The sequence below is a fragment of the Ranitomeya imitator genome, chromosome 7 (genome assembly GCF_032444005.1).
Source record: "Ranitomeya imitator isolate aRanImi1 chromosome 7, aRanImi1.pri, whole genome shotgun sequence".
NCBI classification, from domain to species: Eukaryota; Metazoa; Chordata; class Amphibia; order Anura; family Dendrobatidae; genus Ranitomeya; species Ranitomeya imitator.
Genome location: NC_091288.1, coordinates 41,369,692 through 41,390,266, shown reverse-complemented (window position 1 = coordinate 41,390,266; position 20,575 = coordinate 41,369,692). Strand labels below are relative to the sequence as shown.

Genomic DNA, 20,575 nt, shown 5'->3' with positions numbered 1-20,575 from the left:
GTCTCCCTCGTTAACCTGTAATCAATGAAGTAGTTAAAAGGTCAGGGGTCGATTCCAGGTGTGTGGTTTTGCATTTGGAAGCTGTTGCTGTGAGCAGACAACATGCGGTCAAAGGAACTCTCAATTGAGGTGAAGCAGAACATCCTGAGGCTGAAAAAAAAGAAAAAATCCATCAGAGAGATAGCAGACATGCTTGGAGTAGCAAAATCAACAGTTGGGTACATTGTGAGAAAAAAGGAATTGACTGGTGAGCTTGGGAACTCAAAAAGGCCTGGGCGTCCACGGATGACAACAGTGGTGGATGATCGCCGCATACTTAATTTGGTGAAGAAGAACCCGTTCACAACATCAACTGAAGTCCAGAACACTCTCAGTGAAGTAGGTGTATCTGTCTCTAAGTCAACAGTAAAGAGAAGACTCCATGACAGTAAATACAAAGGGTTCACATCTAGATGCAAACCATTCATCAATACCAAAAATAGACAGGCCAGAGTTAAATTTGCAGAAAAACACCTCAAGAAGCCAGCTCAGTTCTGGAAAAGTATTCTATGGACAGATGAGACAAAGATCAACCTGTACCAGAATGATGGGAAGAAAAAAGTTTGGAGAAGAAAGGGAACGGCACATGATCCAAGGCACACCACATCCTCCTTAAAACATGGTGGAGGCAACGTGATGGCATGGGCATGCATGGCTTTCAATGGCACTGGGTCACTTGTGTTTATTGATGACATAAGAGCAGACAAGAGTAACCGGATGAATTCTGAAGTGTACCGGGATATACTTTCAGCCCAGATTCAGCCAAATGCTGCAAAGTTGATTGGACGGCGCTTCATAGTACAGATGGACAATGACCCCAAGCATACAGCCAAAGCTACCCAGGAGTTCATGAGTGCCAAAAAGTGGAACATTCTGCAATGGCCAAGTCAATCTCCAGATCTGAACCCAATTGAGCATGCATTTCACTTGCTCAAATCCAGACTTAAGACGGAAAGACCCACAAACAAGCAAGACCTGAAGGCTGCGGCTGTAAAGGCCTGGCAAAGCATTAAGAAGGAGGAAACCCAGCGTTTGGTGATGTCCATGGGTTCCAGACTTAAGGCAGTGATTGCCTCCAAAGGATTTGCAACAAAATATTGAAAATAAAAATATTTTGTTTGGGTTATGTTTATTTGTCCAATTACTTTTGACATCCTAAAATGTGGAGTGTTTGTAAAGAAATGTGTACAATTCCTACATTTTCTATCAGATATTTTTGATCAACCCTTCAAATTAAACATTACAATCTGCACTTGAATTCTGTTGTAGAGGTTTCATTTCAAATCCAATGTGGTGGCATGCAGAGCCCAACTCGCGAAAATTGTGTCACTGTCCAAATATTTCTGGCCCTAACTGTATATCCCACAATATGGTATATATGGCCCTTATCCTGAAGGGTTCACATACTTTTTTCCCGGCAGTGTAATATGCATTGTGACGACAAAAGTTGTCAACTCACCTGCTCCAATGCAAATATATGCTGATTAAAATAAAACTGGATCTGTTCATTGGCAATATTTATGCAAAGCTGTTCGAAAGAATTCCTTTTGAAGTTTTCAAATCCAAAAATATCCAGAATACCCACATTCATGCCGCTCTCCGCATTGCTAGATACAAAAAGGAGAATCCTTTTACTACAGATGAATTAATATGATGTTAATCTTAGGACTAGGATAATAACTTCAACTTCCTTGGGATTTGTATATTTTATAGAATTATTGCATTTTTTTGTTAATCACAATTAGATTTGCATATAATTAGCAAAAACATAAAAAAAAAAAAAAAGGTTATCCCAAGTGCCCAGATCAAGAAACCTTTCAGATATTGAGATGTCGTTTTGACTCAAGTTACTTGCCATATATTTTTGTCAGGCTGAAGAAGGGTGTTAATCCGGTTCACAATCCAGCTAAAAAGCCTCCCGTACAAAGCCTTAGACATGGCATCCCGGACATCGGCTGCTTTATCCACGGTGTTGGTGCGGATAATTGTCTCCCCTCTTGTTACTACGCAGTGTGAGGTGAGGGCTTCCTGCAACTCTTCAGCACCGATGCTAAGGAGGGCAGCAGCTAGAAGAAGAGATGAAAGGCAGCATTATAGGCTAGCAAAAAAGGATAAGATATAGTGTAAAATAACACAGGAAAAAATGAAGTTCTGTATATGCACTCGTGATTAGATGTTAAGAGTAGTGATGAGCGAGTATACTCGTTGCTCGGGTGACCTCCGAGTACTTGTTAGTGTTCGGAGATTTAGTTTTCATCACCTCAGGTGAATAATTTACAGCTACTAGCCAGGCTGAGCACATGTGGGGGTTGCCTGGTTGCTAGGGAATCCCCACATGTACTCAACCTGGCTAGCAGCTGTAAATCATTCAGCTGAGGCGATGAAAACTAAATCTCCGAGCAGTCATAAATACTTGGAGACCACCCGAGCGTGCTTGGGAAAACCTGAACAACGAGTATACTCGCTCATCAGTAGTTAAGAGGTTTATTCCAGTCACAACTAACACATACGACCTGCAAATGACATTTGAGGACAATTTTAACTGAATGTTAGTACAATGGTGGCCAATCCCAACTTTTGGGATGATTGTAAAAATTCATTATTGATTTTGGCGAGATGATTGTATTACCAAATTGTAATGTCACTGACTGTCCACTAATAGACACATACCAGGAGGACAAAAACAAGGAAAGGTATATAGTATTTTAGCATGCCCAATACTTCTGGCCTACACGTTGCCTCAGCCCTAAGCTACATCTTTGCTGCCTCAAGGTTCCCATAAACCCACAGCTACACCTTCCTGGTGTCACGCTGTGATGGTCTTCGGTAAGGAAAGGGGACCTCAAACTGTCCCTGTAACTGGGACCCTAACTATCCCTGTCCATGGGGTACTCTTGAAGGTAGAGAGGCCTGAGTCTCTGACCTTACTATGCTCCCATTAACCCCTGATATGTCACCTCTCCCAACCCATGAGGCATGGGACCGAAATAAAAGGTGAACAAGACACAAAGACAAAACAGGAATAACAGCAAGCAACAAACATACAAACACTCATCAAAGGTAAAGAGGTATATTCGGCGCCCCAGGGTCCTGGTCATCGCAGTGGTATTGCTTTCCTCTCGGGGAGAGTGATGCTACGTTTGGAGGCTAGGAAGGATAACTGCATCCAGGTATCACAAACATGCAACACATTTCACACTCCAGGCCACCAGGGGGAGCTTCTGCTCCTATTTATTAGGTCACTCCCCACATATATATAACTGGTGGTCTGTAGGCAAAGTTAGTGAGTTCCAGAGAGAAGATGGTTGCTGGCTGAGCTCAGCTCAGTTAGTTCCGGACAGTAGTCTGAGGAGGACAGAGGGTCCACGGAGCTGTGCATGCCCTCAGAGCTGCAGCTCCCAGAAAGAGACAATGAAAGGCAGAATTGTATTGCAGCGAGTGTGAAGGAAGTTGAAGCAAAGGAGAGGATACCAGAAGGAGACCAGCCGTGCTCAGGCTGCCTCCTTCTGAGGCGCAAAATCCCGGTAGCCGGAACATCGAGGGAGTAAGGACCTCTACGCCTTATTTCAGAGACTAGCAGGACAGCTAATTGCAGGTTGCCTGTCCGCACCTACACCCAGGAGGCACGGTGACACCCACAGAGCTGGGTTATCTAAGAGGCCCTATAAAAAGGCTCAAGTCACCAGTCATACAGGTTTTGTCCTATCCTATATGGGGGACAGAGAGAGCGAAACATCGCATCTGTGAGACCCTAATGTGAAGTCATAGGCAGTAAGGGACTACACCACTGCAGCGCAAGGGAAGGCTACTGATTTCCACCTGGACAAGGGAACTCTGGACTTGCCCCCAAACCAGCTGGACTCTGCCTGCCCTGTGATCTGGTACCCTGGACTGTGGATGCTGAAGTCTTCAGTAAAGGTAAAGAGACTGCAACCTTGTGTCCTCGTTCTTCTCTGCGCCTCTCACCATACCACCATCTACACACTGGGAAGCCCTGGGGACATACTTCACCTGTGGGAAGGTATACCATCTAGCTGCCATAACATCACCCCAGCGGACACCTTAAAGCAGCGTCGGTCAGCCTGACCGAATACCACAGGTGGCGTCACGAACATAAACCTTATCCCTTTAAAGACCTTACCTTTTTACATGGGCGCCCAGGGCCACGGACCGGGTCGCAGCCAACGTGACATTCCCCTGTGAAGCATTAGGACCCGGTACCGAGTACCCCTAGCCCGCGGGGCGACTCACATATAGGGAAGAAAAAAAACAATGAGAGATCTTTTTAAATACATGTATATTGGATGCAAATCATTTTTGTTATTGGGTATCAATACAAATGTTGCATCATTTGGCTTTAACAAGCTCATTGTTTCACCTCACATTGCTGGCTGCAGAATGAGTTAACTGAGAATCCATCTGGGAGATCTTTCAGACTGGGAATTTGCTACTCTTATCTTTTTATCTTCTCAGCTGTTTTATGAACATATCAAAGTTCAACTCAAGTCTGATGTGGTCTATCGTTATAAATCAGCAAACAGAAAAAAGACATAAAAGAATTACAAACTCCCCATCAGAACAAGCTCACTGATGGACAATACAATGAACTCATTGTATAACCAGCAATATGTGGGAAACAAAGACCCTGTAAAAGACAAGTAATGCAACATGTTTAACAAAACCCAATTGCAAAAATAATTTTTAACCCCAAAAATGTGAATTTAAAGGGAGCCTGATAGTTGATACATGCTACCTGATCCACGGCAGCATTTATTATCAGACAATGGCTGTAAGATTTCAGCCAGGTATGATTGACTCTGAAATACTGCGTCATTTCAGAAAAAATAATACGTTAAATTTCATCGGGAACCGAGCCACGCGAGATAGTCGGACAGGCGCCTCTGTCACCGATGGCTTCTTCCCTCCCGTCCAGTAGCGTAGCTACCAGGGGGGCAGAGCGGGCCATCGCCCCGGGCCCCGCGCTGAGGGGGCCCACCCGGAGCTACACTACTGTAACTGTATTGGCGTTCACACTGCACCGATACAGTTACATTCTGAGGCAGAGCAGGGAGAATCGATCTCCCTGCTCTGCCGCCCGGCCGCTATGGGGCCCCTGAGCAGGCGGTGGGGGCCCGGTGCCAGCAGTGGGCCCCCCGCCCATCATCGCAGGGTCAACTGTATCAGCATCTAGCCTATACAGCTGACCGCATTGATGAGAGAGGAAGCATTACGCTCACTCTCCCATCATGCCCCTGTCAGCATCTGATGCAGACACTGACCGTGGGCGTGATGAGGTCACTACCTGGTGCCCGCTGTCGAGATGTGTGGGTCGGAGCAGCGCAGGAATTGGGAGGAAGAGAGGTGAGTATATATTTATTATTTTTTTAATGGGCTTGCATTATAATACAAAGATTGCCTATGGGGGGCTGCATTATAATAGAGAGGCTGCCTATGGGGGGCTGCATTATAATAGAGAGGCTGCCTATGAGAGGGGGCTGCATTATAATAGAGAGGTGGCCTATGATAGGGGGGCTGCATTATAATATATAGACGGCCTATGAGAGGGGGGCTGCATTATATTACAGAGGCTGCTTATGAGAGGAGGGCTGCATGATATTACAGAGACTACCTATGAAAGGGGGGCTGCATTATATTACAGAGGCTGCTTATGAGAGGGGGCTGTATTATTATATATTTGCTGCCTGTGAGAGGGGGGCTGCATTATGTTACAGAGGCTGCCTATGAGAGGGGGGCTGCATTATATTACAGAGGCTGCCTATGAGAGGGGGCTGCATTATAATATATAGGCTGTCTATGAGAGGGGGGCTGCATTATATTACAGAGGCTGCCTATAAGAGTGGGGCTGCATTATATTACAGAGGCTGCCTATGAGAGGGGGCCTGCATTATAATATATAGGCTACCTATGAGAGGGGGGCTGCATTATAATATATAGGCTGCCTATGAGAGGGGGGCTGCATTATAATATATAGGCTGCCTATGAGAGGGGGGCTGCATTATAACATATAAGCTGCCTATGAGAGGGGGGCTGCATTATAATATATAGGCTGCCTATGAGATGGGAGCTGCATTATAATATATAGGCTGCCTATGAGATGGGAGCTGCATTATAACATATAAGCTGCCTATGAGAGGGGGGCTGCATTATAATATATAGGCTGCCTATGAGAGGGGAGCTGCATTATAATATATAGGCTGCCTATGAGATGGGAGCTGCATTATAATATATAGGCTGCCTATGAGAGGGGGGCTACATTATATTACAGAGGCTGCCTATGAGAGGGGGCTGCATTATAATAGAGTGGCTGCCTATGAGAGAGGGGCTACATTATAATAGAGAGGCTGCATATGAGAGGGGGACTGCATTATAATATATAGGCTGCATAAGAGAGGGGGGCTACATTATACTACATAGGCTGTCTATGAGAGCAGGCTGCATTATATTACAAAGGCTGCCTATGATAGGGGGCTGCATTATAATACAGAGGCTGCCTATGAGAGGGGAGTTGGATTATAATATATAGGCTGCTTATGGGGCTGCATTATAATATAGAATCTGCCTATGGGGAGTGCATTATACTATATGGAGACCTATGGGGAGTGCATTATACTATACATTCTTCCTATGTGGAGTGTATTATACTATATTGAGGACTATGGGGAGTGCATTATACTGTATTGAGGACTTTCTGCTATATGGACGCAATCTAGGGGGCCATCATATAGTGTGGGGATTATAGTGACTTGGCTATCATACAGTGTTGGGGCCATTAAATAGCTTGGGCGATATTAAGAAGTCAGTATATATACAGTGAGGGGGCATTATACTGTGTATAAGAGAGCATCCTGCTGTGTATAGGGGAGCTGTACAGGGGGAGATGTTATGATCCGGTGACCTTGGAGCTGCATGAGAACTTTCACTGGAGAAAGTGGCCACTATACTGACCGCAATCCTGAACTTAACACCGCAACTAGAAGTAGCCGTGGAGTGTACCTAACACACCTAGACACCTCGTCACAGCCGGAGAACTAATTTCCCCTAAAGATGGAAATAGGAATACTATCTTGCCTCAGAGAAAATCCCCAAAGGATAGACAGCCCCCTACAAATATTGGTGGTGAGTCAGAGAGGAAAAAACATACACAGGCAGAAAAAACAGGATTTAGCACAGGAGGCCACTCTAGCTAGATAGGACAGGATAGGACAGAGTTCTGTGCGGTCAGTATTAAAACCCTTCAAAAATCCACCGCAGAATATACAAAATACTTCCCACATCCAACTAAAGATGTAGGAGCGTATATCTGCAACTAGAGTGAATACTACAAACAGAGCAGGAATAAACTGAAACAAGCACACAACAGTGTGCCACAGATACAAAAACAAAAACACTTATCTTTGCTGAAATTGCAGCTAAGCAGGTGAGGCCAGGCAGAGAACCATTACTGGCAATAGAACATTGACAACTGGCAGGGACTAATGAGTCCTGCAAAGCTAAATACCCCAGTCAGCTTTGCAATTAGCAGATACACCTGTCCAATCCTGCAGTCCAGGCACAACTGCATTACCATCTACAACCACCGGAGGGAGCCCAAAAGCAGAATTCACAACAGGGAGACTCGGGACATTATTAAATGTAAAGTGGGCACTTCTTATTATAGGGGAACTCAGGTTACTGTGACTATCAAGGGGCACACAGGGCAATATTACTTTCTAGGAGGCGAAATGTGGGCACTGTTTTCTAGGGCACTTGCACCCGGCATTACTATATTATAGAGGGTAACTTTAGAATTAAGAGGGCACGGAGAATCACACAGCAGGTGCAGTAATGGGACACATGCGGCAGCAGCAGCTCAGTATTGGGGTATCAGGGGCAGTAACAGGGACACATATGGCAGCAGCGGCTCAATATTAGGGTATCAGGTGCAGTAATAGGGACACATACGGCATCAGCAGCTCAGTATTGGGGTATCGGGGGCAGTAACAGGGACACATATGGCAGCAGCGGCTCAGTATTGGGGATTCAGGGGCAGTAATAGGAACACATACAGCAGCAGTGGCTTGGTATTGGGGTATCAGGTGTAGTAATAGGGACACATACGGCAGCAATGGCTCAGTATCGGGGTATCAGGGGCAGTAATAGGGACACATACTGCAGTAGCGGCTCAGTATGGGGGTATCAGGTGCAGTAATAGGGACACATACGGCAGCAGCGGCTCAGTATTGGGGTATCAGGGGCACTAATAGGGACACATACAGCAGCAGCGGCTCAGTATTGGGGTATCAGGGGCAGTAATAGGGACACATACGGCAGCAGTGGCTCAGTATTGGGATATCAGGTGCACTAATAGGGACACATACTGCAGCAGCAGCTCAGTATTGGGATATCAGGTGCAGTAATAGGGACACATACGGCAGCAGCGGCTCAGTATTGGGGTATCAGGGGCAGTATTAGGGATACATACGGCAGCAGCGGCTCAGTATTGGGGTATCAGGTGCAGTAATAGGGTCACATACGGCAGCAGCGGCTCAGTATTGGGATATCAGGGGCAGTAATAGGGATACATACGGCAGCAGCGGCTCAGTATTGGGGTATCAGGTGCAGTAATAGGGTCACATACGGCAGCAGCGGCTCAGTATTGGGATATCAGGGGCAGTAATAGGGATACATACGGCAGCAGCGGCTCAGTATTGGGGTATCAGCATGATGAGGGGTTTGTGCAGGTTGGGAATAGATGGTGATGGGGCTGGAATATGAGAAGTGAAATGTGTCTTTGTTGTATTCTCTGCAGCCGAGTCCTGGCTGGAAGAAGTCGTCATGTCGGTCTGGGCCAGATGGAAAAGATGGGAGAAATGAACGATTCCATCAGAAAGAATGTCAGCGGTAAGTCATTATCTGTAACTGTGCTGTGATCTCTTATATGTTCTGTAGGACTGGTATTTACCACTGACCATATGTCAGTAATATCTATGTTGGTCTTTATATAGAGATTATCTTCAGTAATAGCGCGGTCATCTGCTGAGGTTCTCCTCCACTATTAATAATAATCTTTATTTTTAGGGTCCGTCACCCAGTTGTAATCAAGGTTACCTGGTTAGGGGCCCACTCAGAAGCTTCGCCCCCCCAGAACCAAAACCCTAGCTATGCCTCTGCTCCCGTCTCCTGGAGAGACAGGTCTCTCCCTGCGTGCTTATATAGGGAGAGACCTATCACTCCAGAACCGTGGAAGCATACAGCAAGAGCTACCAAGCTCAGGGATTGGCTGCAGGGGTAACATCATGTCAACAGCTCACTTCACCGCTGCAGCCAATCACTGAGCTCAATGCCTCTGCAGAATTATACTGCATGAACAGACAAGCTCAGTGATGAGCTGCAGCAGTGATGTTATCTGTCAACAGGTCCAATGAGACAAGTGGAACAGCGGAGCCGGCACTGGACCTGGGAAGGTGAGTACCTGCTCTGCAATATACATAAAAGTGTTTGGACTTCACTTTTCTTAAAGTAGAACTCCCCTTGAAGGCATAAAAACTAAGAATTAGTTAAAACCATATCAAAAGTAGCAGTAAAGCACGTAAACATAGCACTCGATGTGATCTGGTCAAGCAAAATTTTAGAAATATCCCACTACTCATATCTGTCATGTGTCCGTTCTATTAGCCATTTTATTATACCGTTTTCTAAGGCTTCTCCATTAGGAACTTCGCTTTTGTCAGTTTGGTGTTTAGAAGATATGGCCGTGAACTCGATGTTCCCTGTGTTCAGTATTCCGGCCAGAATTCTGTACACTGAATGGACTTCCTGTTAATTAAAGGTGAAGGTAACACAATAGGCATTAATTCTACAAATGAACAGAAAAAGGAACAATATCGTAAACCTGATGAAATACATCTCAAAGGTAATTACTCAGGTGTCAGGTAGACATATGTTGTCTCTATGCAGAGAATTCCTAATGGGATCCTCACAGCAGCAACCAATGTTATGTAGGAGTCTACAAAGCTTACATTAACAATATTCTGCATACGCGGCCGGTGGCTACACACTAAATATCTCATATGTCCACATTTGCCGCGGACACTCAAACTGGATGCAATGCAAAAAGTATGCCAGTGACTCTTACAGATGGAAACATTTGTGATTTTCTTCATAAAAATTCTGCATTCTACGGGGTGGGCCATTTATATGGATACACCTAAATACAATGGGAATGGTTGGTGATATCAATTTACTGTTTGTGGCACATTAGTATATGGGAGGGGGAAAACTTTTCGAGATGGGTGGTGACCATGGTGGCCATTTTGAAGTCAGCCATTTTGGATCCAACTTTATTTTTTACAATGGGAAGAGGGTCATGTGACACATCAAACTTATTGAGAATTCCACAAGGAAAACAATGGTGTGCTTGGTTTTAACGTAACTTTATTCTTTCATGAGTTATTTACAAGCATAGACACACCTCTATGCAACAGAATTAAAGGCTTGCTCATAGCAATCTGCCATCAACAACCATAGAAGTCTCGATGAGACCTCTGGTTGTGATGGCAGCGCACCGATGACCCCCGATCACGTGACGGGGGTCAGCGGTGCCAGTACTTCCGCGCGGCCGGCAGTGCTTGTTAAATGCCGCTGTCAGAGTTTGACAGCGGCATTTACCAAAGTTAATGGGCGCAGGTGGATCGTGATTCCGCTCGCGCCCATTGTGGGCACATGTCAGCTGTACAAAACAGCTGACATGTCACGGCTTTGAGGTGGGCTCACTGCCGGAGCCCACATCAAAGCGGGGGATACTGCCAGCTGGTGTACTATTCCGTCAGCTGGCAGAAAGGGGTTAAAAAAGTAATATAAAATCCTAATTTACACCTCATATCATTTCCTTGTAACACATTTCTGTTAGTGAAAGATTGCAATTGCATCCTCCTCCCCCTCTTCTCTTTACTATTGTTTTTTTTCTGTTGTTCTTTTTAAAGGGACTCTGTCACCTGAATTTGGAGGGAACACTTTTCAGCCATAGGGGCGGGGTTTTTGGGTGTTTGATTCACCCTTTCCTTACCCGCTGGCTGCATGCTGGCTGCAATATTGGATTGAAGTTCATTCTCTGTCCTCCATAGTACACGTCTGCACAAGGCAATCTTGTCTTGAGCAGGCGTGTACTACGGAGGACAGAGAATGAACTTCAATCCAATATTGCAGCCAGCATGCAACCAGCGGGTAAGGAAAGGGTGAATCAAACAGCCGAAAACCCCTCCCCTATGGCTGAAAAGTGTTCTCTCCAAATTCAGGTGACAGAGTCCCTTTAAGTAAGAGGGTGTTGAACATTTATATAATGACCCTTAAAAAATTATCATATATTCAGTCTGTTAATATTGTCAATACTATACTCTGTAATTGTCCATTACAACCCGAAATTAAGTTATTGAAAAAAAAAAAACCGAAATGAGTAATTTCGCAATTTTCACACTGCCACTGGGACTATTTTAGACTCATACTTCCTGTCTTTTTTTAGGAAGAATTTACAGCAGTTCCCTAAAACAGAGTCAGGATTACAATGACAGGTAACACCTCTATACACAGGATCCACCAGTCATAATAGATAATGTCACAGCTCATTAGATGCATCAGTACAAAACATTGTAGCTATGTACATGTGTTATTTCCTTAAACAACAGGAAGTTAGAGTCTAAAAAAAACCAAGTGACCAATGTGAAAATTGCAATATTTTTATGTATTTATTTTTAATATAGATCAAACAACCCCTTTAAGTTACAGGGGTCACTGCAGTATTTTGGATTTACAAAAACAGCTTTCATGTTGTAAGTGACTTCATATTGTAATCTTCCTATAGTTGTACAGAATAAATCACAATTGAAACAGAAACAATCTACAAATTGTAACATTTTTATAGAATTCCGAATAAGAAAAAGGTAAATGGATATAAAACGTTCTCTTCAAACCCCCCGTTTTTACTCACGTCATTGCTAAATCCTATAATCCTAAAACAATGTTGAATTGCAGCAAATTGTCTCCTGTAAGACTCCTTGGAGATAATATCTTGCATGACTGAACCTGTTTCATTGTCAATGTATCTATTAGTAATAAAAGAAAAATAAAAAGATTAGCAATAAAAAAAAAAAAGCAAATAAACAGAGATTAACTATAAGAAAACCAGAAGATGTAGCGAATAGGTTTTTGTTTTTTTACCTCGGAGGCTTTCTCTCCGGGAGACTGTATTCTGAAAGCTTTTTATGATGATAAAGACCAGCATATATGTAATAAAATATATGGAAATTCTTCTCTCCCCTGAAGGAAATGAAAAACATAAACTGTAAATAAAAAAATGGACCAAACATAGAACCCAGGAGTTATCATACTGATTAAGTTACTTGTACTGAGAATATTAAAAGGACGATAAACCCTTTTATTTTGTTAATTAACACAAGATACTAAAACATTTTTTTCTAATCTGTTATGATTTTATGACTGCATATTTCATTTATTACAAGTTCTTTGGAGAGGCTACCTTCTGCTCCTGTAAACAGCGCGTCAAGATATTTGATTTACAGCAAAATACTGGACATAATAAACCTCACTGACTTCTATGGCAGAGTTTAGCAGGAAAGTTTTGTCAGGGGGTCTCTGTGCTTTGTCAGGGGGTCTGTGCTTTGTCAGGGGGTCTGTGCTTTGTCAGGGGGTCTCTGTGCTTTGTCAGGGGGTCTGTGCTTTGTCAGGGGATCTGTGCTTTGTCAGGGGGTCTCTGTGCTTTGTAAGGGGGTCTCTGTGCTTTGTCAGGGGGTCTGTGTTTTGTCGGGGGGTCTATACTTTGTCAGGGGGTCTCTGTGCTTTGTCAGGGGGTCTGTGCTTTGTCAGGGGGTCTCTGTGCTTTGTCAGGGGGTCTCTGCTTTGTCAGGGGTCTCTGTGCTTTGTAAGGGGGTCTCTGCTTTGTCAGGGGGTCTCTGCTTTGTCAGGGGGTCTCTGTGCTTTGTAAGGGGGTCTCTGCTTTGTCAGGGGGTCTCTGTGCTTTGTCAGGGGGTCTCTGCTTTGTCAGGGGGTCTCTGCTTTGTCAGGGGGTCTCTGTGCTTTGTCAGGGGGTCTCTGCTTTGTCAGGGGGTCTCTGTGCTTTGTCAGGGGGTCTCTGCTTTGTCAGGGGGTCTCTGCTTTGTCAGCGGGTCTCTGTGCTTTGTCAGGGGGTCTCTGCAGAGAAGGGGAAGCGGTGAGCCACCTCCATAATCTTCTGACACTAGCGGCTCCAGTGTTCTCTGCCTCTAGCTTTATAATAATGGGGTGACTTTTCAATGTAAGGGCTCATTCATTCACCAACTTTTCTCTGTGTGTTTTTCCCGAATAGTGCTAGTACCTATGAAGTCTATGGAGCTGTTCTCATGTCCATGATTTTTTTTACCGACTGTGTGTTCCATGCAAAATCGCGTAGACATGTCCGATGTTGATCCGAGTGTCGGATCAAACTTGGCAATGAAAGTTTGTGTCCGCGAAAAATCGGACAGCGCTCAAATGCCATCCGAGTGCTGCCCGTTTTTCAGAGACTGATAGGTAGGAGGTGGAGAAACTTTTTTTTTGCCTCATTGGGCAGAGTTTCATCAGTTTTTCTCTAAAGTCTGATGAAAACCTGATCACAAACACTGGTGAAACTCGAACAGATTTTCTCGTAAATAAGCACAGTGATGAGGGGCCTGCTGAGAAGTGATGTCTATAAGTGGCGACCATTGTGAGTAGTATTAGGCAATAGTGTTGAAAATAAAATATTCCAGATATGTTTAGCCTTTGCCTGGTCCAGAACGTAATAGTACGTCAAGCAATGTGACCACAATGTATGAAAGCAGCCCATCGGTTGACTTCCTATTGCATTCTGGACGGACATCTTGCCTAATCCTTGCCCTGTCCCCGGGTCCCGTTGCACATTGTTTTCTATTGGGTCCCAGGAGTCCATTCCTTTGCCCTGCTACTATCAGACCTCTAATTTCCATAAAATGACCATATTGTGATCAGCCAACGTATTCTACCGAGCATTGCGAATCTCCTTTAATAACATTTACAGCATCGTAATAACTTGTACTTTATGTTGCTGCAGTAAAACTTTAAAATGATGCAAAATTAACTCAGATAGTGTTTTATTTCGGGCTCATTATTTCATTAGTTGCGGTTCATTAACCTTTTCTATTACAACATTATTATTCTGCTGCGAGAAAGAAAAATCATTTACACGACTCCATACAGTGCTCCAAGAATACTACAAAGAACAGAGAAAGTTTCATCACAGAAGACAAGCATCAACTGGATCAATGCATTGTAATAATTACATGGCCAGATATACACTACATAGTGGGGATCCTGCTGCATGCCATGGATGTGGAGGGGCGCTCTGACCAGGAGGCTTGGCTACTTGCTGATGTGGAGAGCTTCGGCCAAAGTCGGACTGAGGTTCCTTGCATATTAGTAGAGCGGGACTGGGTTGGAAAGGCCCACCAGTAACGCTGACTCTTGGGGCCCACTGTTCAGTTGCATACAAAAAAAATACCTGACCCTAGTACGCCAATTTACTTTTGCTTCTATGTAATATTAATTTGGCTAGCATGTTTACTGAGTGATTCGATTATACTTTTTCTGTAAATAGTGAATGAAGTGCAAGAACCATGCTCTCCAGCACTTGTTCATTCAAGGGGGCCTACCGGAGGATTCTCCTGTTCTCCTGTGGGCCAGTCCCAGCCTGTATACAAGAGAAGACCTCATTTCAAAATTCAGCCCTACATTCCTATAGATTATATGTAAATCCCCTTAAGTTTTTTTTTTTTTTTCCTTGGACACATCATCAATGAGGTTTATTAAGTTAATTGTGACCAATTATAAACCGGTCCGATTGGCAAGTTGGCTTCATAAGCGGCTCTGAAATAGGACCACCATACACATTACATAAAATTTGGCCAAACCAGCTATTTGTGCAGGAACATCCAATCTTTTGATCTCTATGGGGGCCAGATGATATTGGGAGAAAGAAGAATTGGGCAGTGTGAACTTAAATGACCGATTCTTTTGTTTTCAGGGGAGATAAGTCACTGACAGTGGTGTCTGGTAACAACTTTCTATTTATTCCCCTTTGAAAGCACGTGAAAGTTAGTCGGAGCCTAGGGCCAATGCCTATGGAGCCATCAGAGGAGATACCTGCTGCCGAACGAACGTTGGTCTGTCAGCTATCTACATGGCCAGCGACCCTTAGGTCTCCTACCTTGCTCTGAAGCTGGTGGTTCAGTATTAACCTGGGTACAAGCATGTATTAATGGAATTCACTTGTCACCACCAAATAATACTACATTTACAGTTGCCAGAAAGTATGGACACACCAAGCAAATTTCAACAAGCCGCAGAATCAAAAAAAGGGTCATCCTGATGGGGTGACACCTTTAAAAAACACTTAAAGGGCCACTGTCACCCCCCTCCAGCTGTTATAAACTAAAAGAGCCACCTTGTGCAGCAGTAATGCTGCAGTCTAACAAGGTGGCTCTTTTAGCTTTTGTTTCTGTTATTCCCACAATAAATGTATTTATAATTCTGCTGAAATACCTATCTTTGTCCATGGAGGTGGGACTGAAGCCTCCTCTTAGAAGCGCCCAACTGCCGTCACTCATCTCTTGTGTAGATTTTCGCCGCCCCCTCAGCGCTGTTATTGTGTGAATTCCGGCACCTGCGCTCTGCTCTTCTGCCTTGCGCAGGCGCATAGAGCATTTGCCGTCCTAGCGCTGGCGCCGGGTTACGTTCTGCGCCTGTGCAGGCAGTGCGGCCACCCTGTTACTGAATCCCCGCCCCGCACTGTGTTATGCATTATGCACAGTGCGGGGCTGGGTTTCCTGGGCATGCGCACTGCGCTTCTCAGACGCTCCCCAGGTCCCCCGCCTTTCAGCGTTGCCGGAATATACAGGTATCCTTGCCGACGTTTGGAACAGCCGCACAGAACAACGCTGGAAGGCGGGGGACCTGTGGAGCGTCTGACAAGCGCAGTGCGCATGCCCAGGAATCCCAGCCCCGCACTGTGCATACTGCATAACACAGTGCGGGGCGGGGATTCAGTAACAGGCTGGCCGCACTGACCGCACAGGCGCAGAAAGGAACCCGGCACCAGCGCTCGGACGGATAATGCTCTATGCGCCTGCGCAAGGCAGAAGAGCAGAGCGCAGGTGCCGGAATTCACACAATAACAGCGCTGAGGGGGCGGCGAAAATCTACACAAGAGATGACTGACGGCAGTTGGGCGCTTCTAAGAGGAGGCTTCAGTCCCGCCTCCATGGACAAAGATAGGTATTTCAGCAGAATTATAAATACATTTATTGTGGGAATAACAGAAACAAAAACTAAAAGAGCCACCTTGTTAGACTGCAGCATTACTGCTGCACGAGGTGGCTCTTTTAGTTTATAACGGCTGGAGGGGGGTGACAGTGGCCCTTTAATCCAGACAAAAACAGCTAATTAAATGGAAAAACTTAAAATATTATGGGCTTATAATAAACACATACCCTCCAATGTTATAGGTCAGATTTTATGGACACAAAGTTTAGCGATGACCGGCTGATGATATGAAGAAAGGTCACCATATTTGAGGATACGTTACTTACACAGCTTGTTTTATAACCCGGGATTTTTCCAGCAGATATTCAGAGATTTTTGCACCCATGACCGCCCCTGTAGGTGTGAACATCATTTCAAGATACTTTCCAAAGCGACTTGAGTTGTCGTTGATTACGGTGCAGGCATTTCCAAAGGCTTCAACCAAAGGATTAACTTGTAGGATCTTTTCCCGTAATGCTCTGTTATTAGCCTGTAAAGAAAATAGTGCATCAATGGGTTTAACGAGCAACGATCCATCATGCAAAACTTTTTTTGTGACTATAAAGTCTAACCAGGGAAAACCAACTCTGAGTGTCCTGTGATTAAAAAACTACATATTTGGGGATTGCTGTATTTCCGCAAGATGGCTACTAGGCTCTTGAAAGCACGGTGAGATATAAGCAATCAAGGAAGGCTGGATCTCTATAGCAGGGTACAGTTTGCTAAGGGCTTTGGAAATTGCTGTTTATGGGTCTAGATTTTTATGACATGATGACTTGGGAGAGGAAAGTGGTGCAGCGGTGGCGTGGAAGGATGGGGTAAAATGATGATTGGGTGCCGAACAACAAAAAAGGCAGTGAAACAGGGGCATCAAACTAAATCTGGTGATAAAAGGCCCACCATTGTGTTCGTTAATTTGCCACTAATGTGCCCAATGCGCTTGTGGTCCTTTGGTGCTGTCACTTGCGTCTCACTACCCAGATTTTATTCTGTACAGCCAATAACGAGTTATTAGCCGGCAGCCTCGTGCCTGGTCACTGTCATCTTGTCAGAAGGAACATTTAGTCATCATCAATCTTAATATGATGAAGAGCTCGTCTGTCTCCAACATTCTGCATTCAGCACTTTACATCCGTCCTCCTGGACAAACTGTGCTTTCATATATCCAATAGCAAAGTGCACGGAACGACACACTGTCCTAATGATGCCATTCCCAGGCATCAATCTTGTCTTCATATTAGTTCATCAAACCAGTTCTGCTCCAAAAAAAAAATCAGTTACAAGAATAATAGTGCTTGTAACTGCTGGAAATGCTATTGAGGTAGAAAGAGTATTTTAGGGAATTGCTAGAACTGAAATGTCCTAATATATAAGCAAAACCCGATAAAGGTGATCCCGCCTTGAAATGCCTGTCAGGTCAATTCACATCACATATGAGAGATTTGGCCAATGCAGGAACAAAAGTGGCATTAGATGGGAGCCATGGAATAAATTGAATGAGTGTACTGGTGACACTGGGAATGCTGATTTGCAGCTAAGCAAACCATTGGCCTACCATGAAGATCCTTATTGATTCATTATGGATCTTATGCTACATTTATACAGACACACAGTGTAGCCATGTCTCATTGTCCAAGATGCGGGTGTATCCTTGTGATGGACGCGTTGTGCACTAGTGTATGAGAATGATCTAGTGACATTATTTGTAAGTCCATACCTTTCCCAGGAAGGTTAAATGTTGCACAATCAAATGAGCGCTTTCCGTCTTCCCGGCTCCGCTCTCTCCGCTGATAATAATGCACTGATGGATCAGAAATAATGGGGTGTGTGAAATTGCCATCATTCAACTGACTGAACAGATTTACAGAAAACAGATAGAGATGACTTTGGTTGTAATGTGTTTTCTACACTTTCACTCATTCACTGTTTCATAGCAGGCGCAGTGCATTAAATTGAGAAATAATTGCATAGATCGGGGAAATGTCCACGGATCGTGTAGAATGGAAAATGTACGGGAAATTACATTAAAATATAAAAGACTTAGAAAGTACCCAGAAAGAACAAAAAAAAAAAATGCAATACTGGAACGGAGTAATTTTTTTATTTTAGCAGTAATGCCGTTTCTGTACAGCATTTAGCATAACTTATAAAACCCCTTTAATAAGGGATTATAAAAAAAAACACAGGCACATCGTTCTCTGCAGAACAGATCTTATGTATAAGAATGGTGCCTAGATCTACAAGGGGCGGCAAATGGGGGGTACACGGTGCACCAGGAGTCATTTCAGCTTCGTGGAGGCAGGTGTGACATCTGCTCTCATTTTGGAATATAGGTGGTTACATATGCCAAATATTAAAGGATTAATTTACAAAAATGGACAGCTTTGCTAAAAAAATTAAAAAAAAAGAAGCAGAATCCTACTGAATTTTTTGCTTAGAAGCCGCCATCAGCATTTACGGTGGTATATAAAACAGTATGACCCATAGAGTTAAAGACCTCGTTACAGTCAGGACATAATGCAAACTTCACGCGATAACAGGGGCGGACATATAATTTCAACCTGTTCAGCCACTCAGGGGCCAAAGAGGTAAGGGGGCCACTACCACCTCCAAATCAGGTGGAATTGATCATTATGATCCTTTACATTATATAACACTGATGTTAGGTTGTGGCTATATGTATCCCAGCCGTCCCGTATAATATAGCACAGAACGTGCACATAATGATCGGCCATATCAGCCTCGAGGGCCGAGAGGGCCCACTCCGCTATCAGAACGTCGCTCCTATTTTAAGGATGAGCTGGTGTTCCTTAGAGGCACCGTGTGGATTTTCCCTTACGCTCGGCTGATATTTATTTATTTTACTCGCTTATATAGCATCATTAATTCCACAGCGCTTTACATACTTTATCATCATTGTCACTTCTCCAACAAGAACAACCAAGTGACCGGCACTGAGCCACGCTGACAACCGATGGAAACTCCGCAACTGTGATCTATTAAGCAGGACGAGTGAGGTCTCCACATGAATGAGGGGAGGTGCTGTGCATATGCAAGAAATAGTCCAATATCATTTCATAAGCAGGAAAAGAAGGCAGCACTCACCCACGATCTTCATGAAACAAGTGTGTCCATGTCATGGACCCGTAGAAGCGCCGTAGAGCGAAACGGCCGTCGCCCGGTCTCTGCTCACTCCCGCTCCCTAACACTCTCCTGCCGATGCCGCGTTATGTCCTGTAAAGCTGTTTTCGCTGAATAAAGGACACACTTGTTTCATGAAGATCGTGGGTGAGTGCTGCATTCTTTACCTGTTTATCATCATTGTCCCCATTGGGGCTCACAATCTAAATTCCTTATCAGGTTGACATTAGAAGGTGGCAAGAAAATCAGAGAACCCAACATAAACTCTCGCAATCACTAGCGGAACAAATAAACTTATAACCAGAGGTGTAACAACCACAGGGGCAAAGGTAGTGACCAAGAATGGGGCCGTACAGATGGGGGCCCGAGGATGCCGGCATATATATATATATATATATATATATATATATATATAATACCAGGATGGAAATATATACCAGGATGGGGCCCTTGATAAGAGACATATACCAGGATGAGGGGGGGGGATATATATCAGGATGGAGGATCTATCTAATATATAATTGCCTAGAATACTACTTCCTGCAATTTGTGCCAACTTCCGTGGCTTTGTCCGGAGCTAATGTCCGGAGCTAATGTCCGGAGCTAATGTCCGGAGCTAATGTCCGGAGATAAGTGACGTCAACAGTGTCCAGTGTCTGATTGGTTGCCGCCTGCTGCGAGCGACCAATCAGAAACGTGCCGTACTGTGACACACTCCGCCCACCATTTTGGTGTGATTTTTGAATTTTTACCTCACAGCAAGTTTCTACTGCGTGGAGGCGGGCCCAGTGACGTTGCTCTTCAAGCTCCTGCCGAATTTCGTCAAAAAAATGATAATACCATTTACCAAAACTATATATATTTAGTTGTGAAGTGGTTCAGTGACATTTTCACACCAATTTTGAACTTTTGTCAAGAGCTGGTGAGTGCAGCCATTTTTTGTTCTTTCTTACTATTATTTATTAATTGTATTATTCTTACATTTGAATAAATAAAGTATATATGGATTCTAGACTCCCGATTCTTTAGAATCGGGCTGCCATCTAGTCTA

The 20,575-nt window shown here is 44.3% G+C and overlaps 1 protein-coding gene across 1 annotated transcript in view; it reads right to left on the bottom strand.

The window, feature by feature from the left end:
• The window catches only part of MYO3B (myosin IIIB), a 351,459-nt gene that overhangs the window by 131,454 nt on the left and 199,430 nt on the right, over positions 1–20,575 (bottom strand). The window contains exons 13-19 of the mRNA XM_069733111.1: positions 18,101–18,184; positions 16,671–16,873; positions 12,253–12,351; positions 12,023–12,137; positions 9,729–9,855; positions 1,895–2,105; positions 1,499–1,646 (exon numbers count right to left, since the gene is read on the bottom strand). Of these exons, the coding sequence (XP_069589212.1) occupies positions 1,499–1,646; positions 1,895–2,105; positions 9,729–9,855; positions 12,023–12,137; positions 12,253–12,351; positions 16,671–16,873; positions 18,101–18,184 (987 nt within the window). The remainder of the gene's footprint in view (positions 1–1,498; positions 1,647–1,894; positions 2,106–9,728; positions 9,856–12,022; positions 12,138–12,252; positions 12,352–16,670; positions 16,874–18,100; positions 18,185–20,575) is intronic.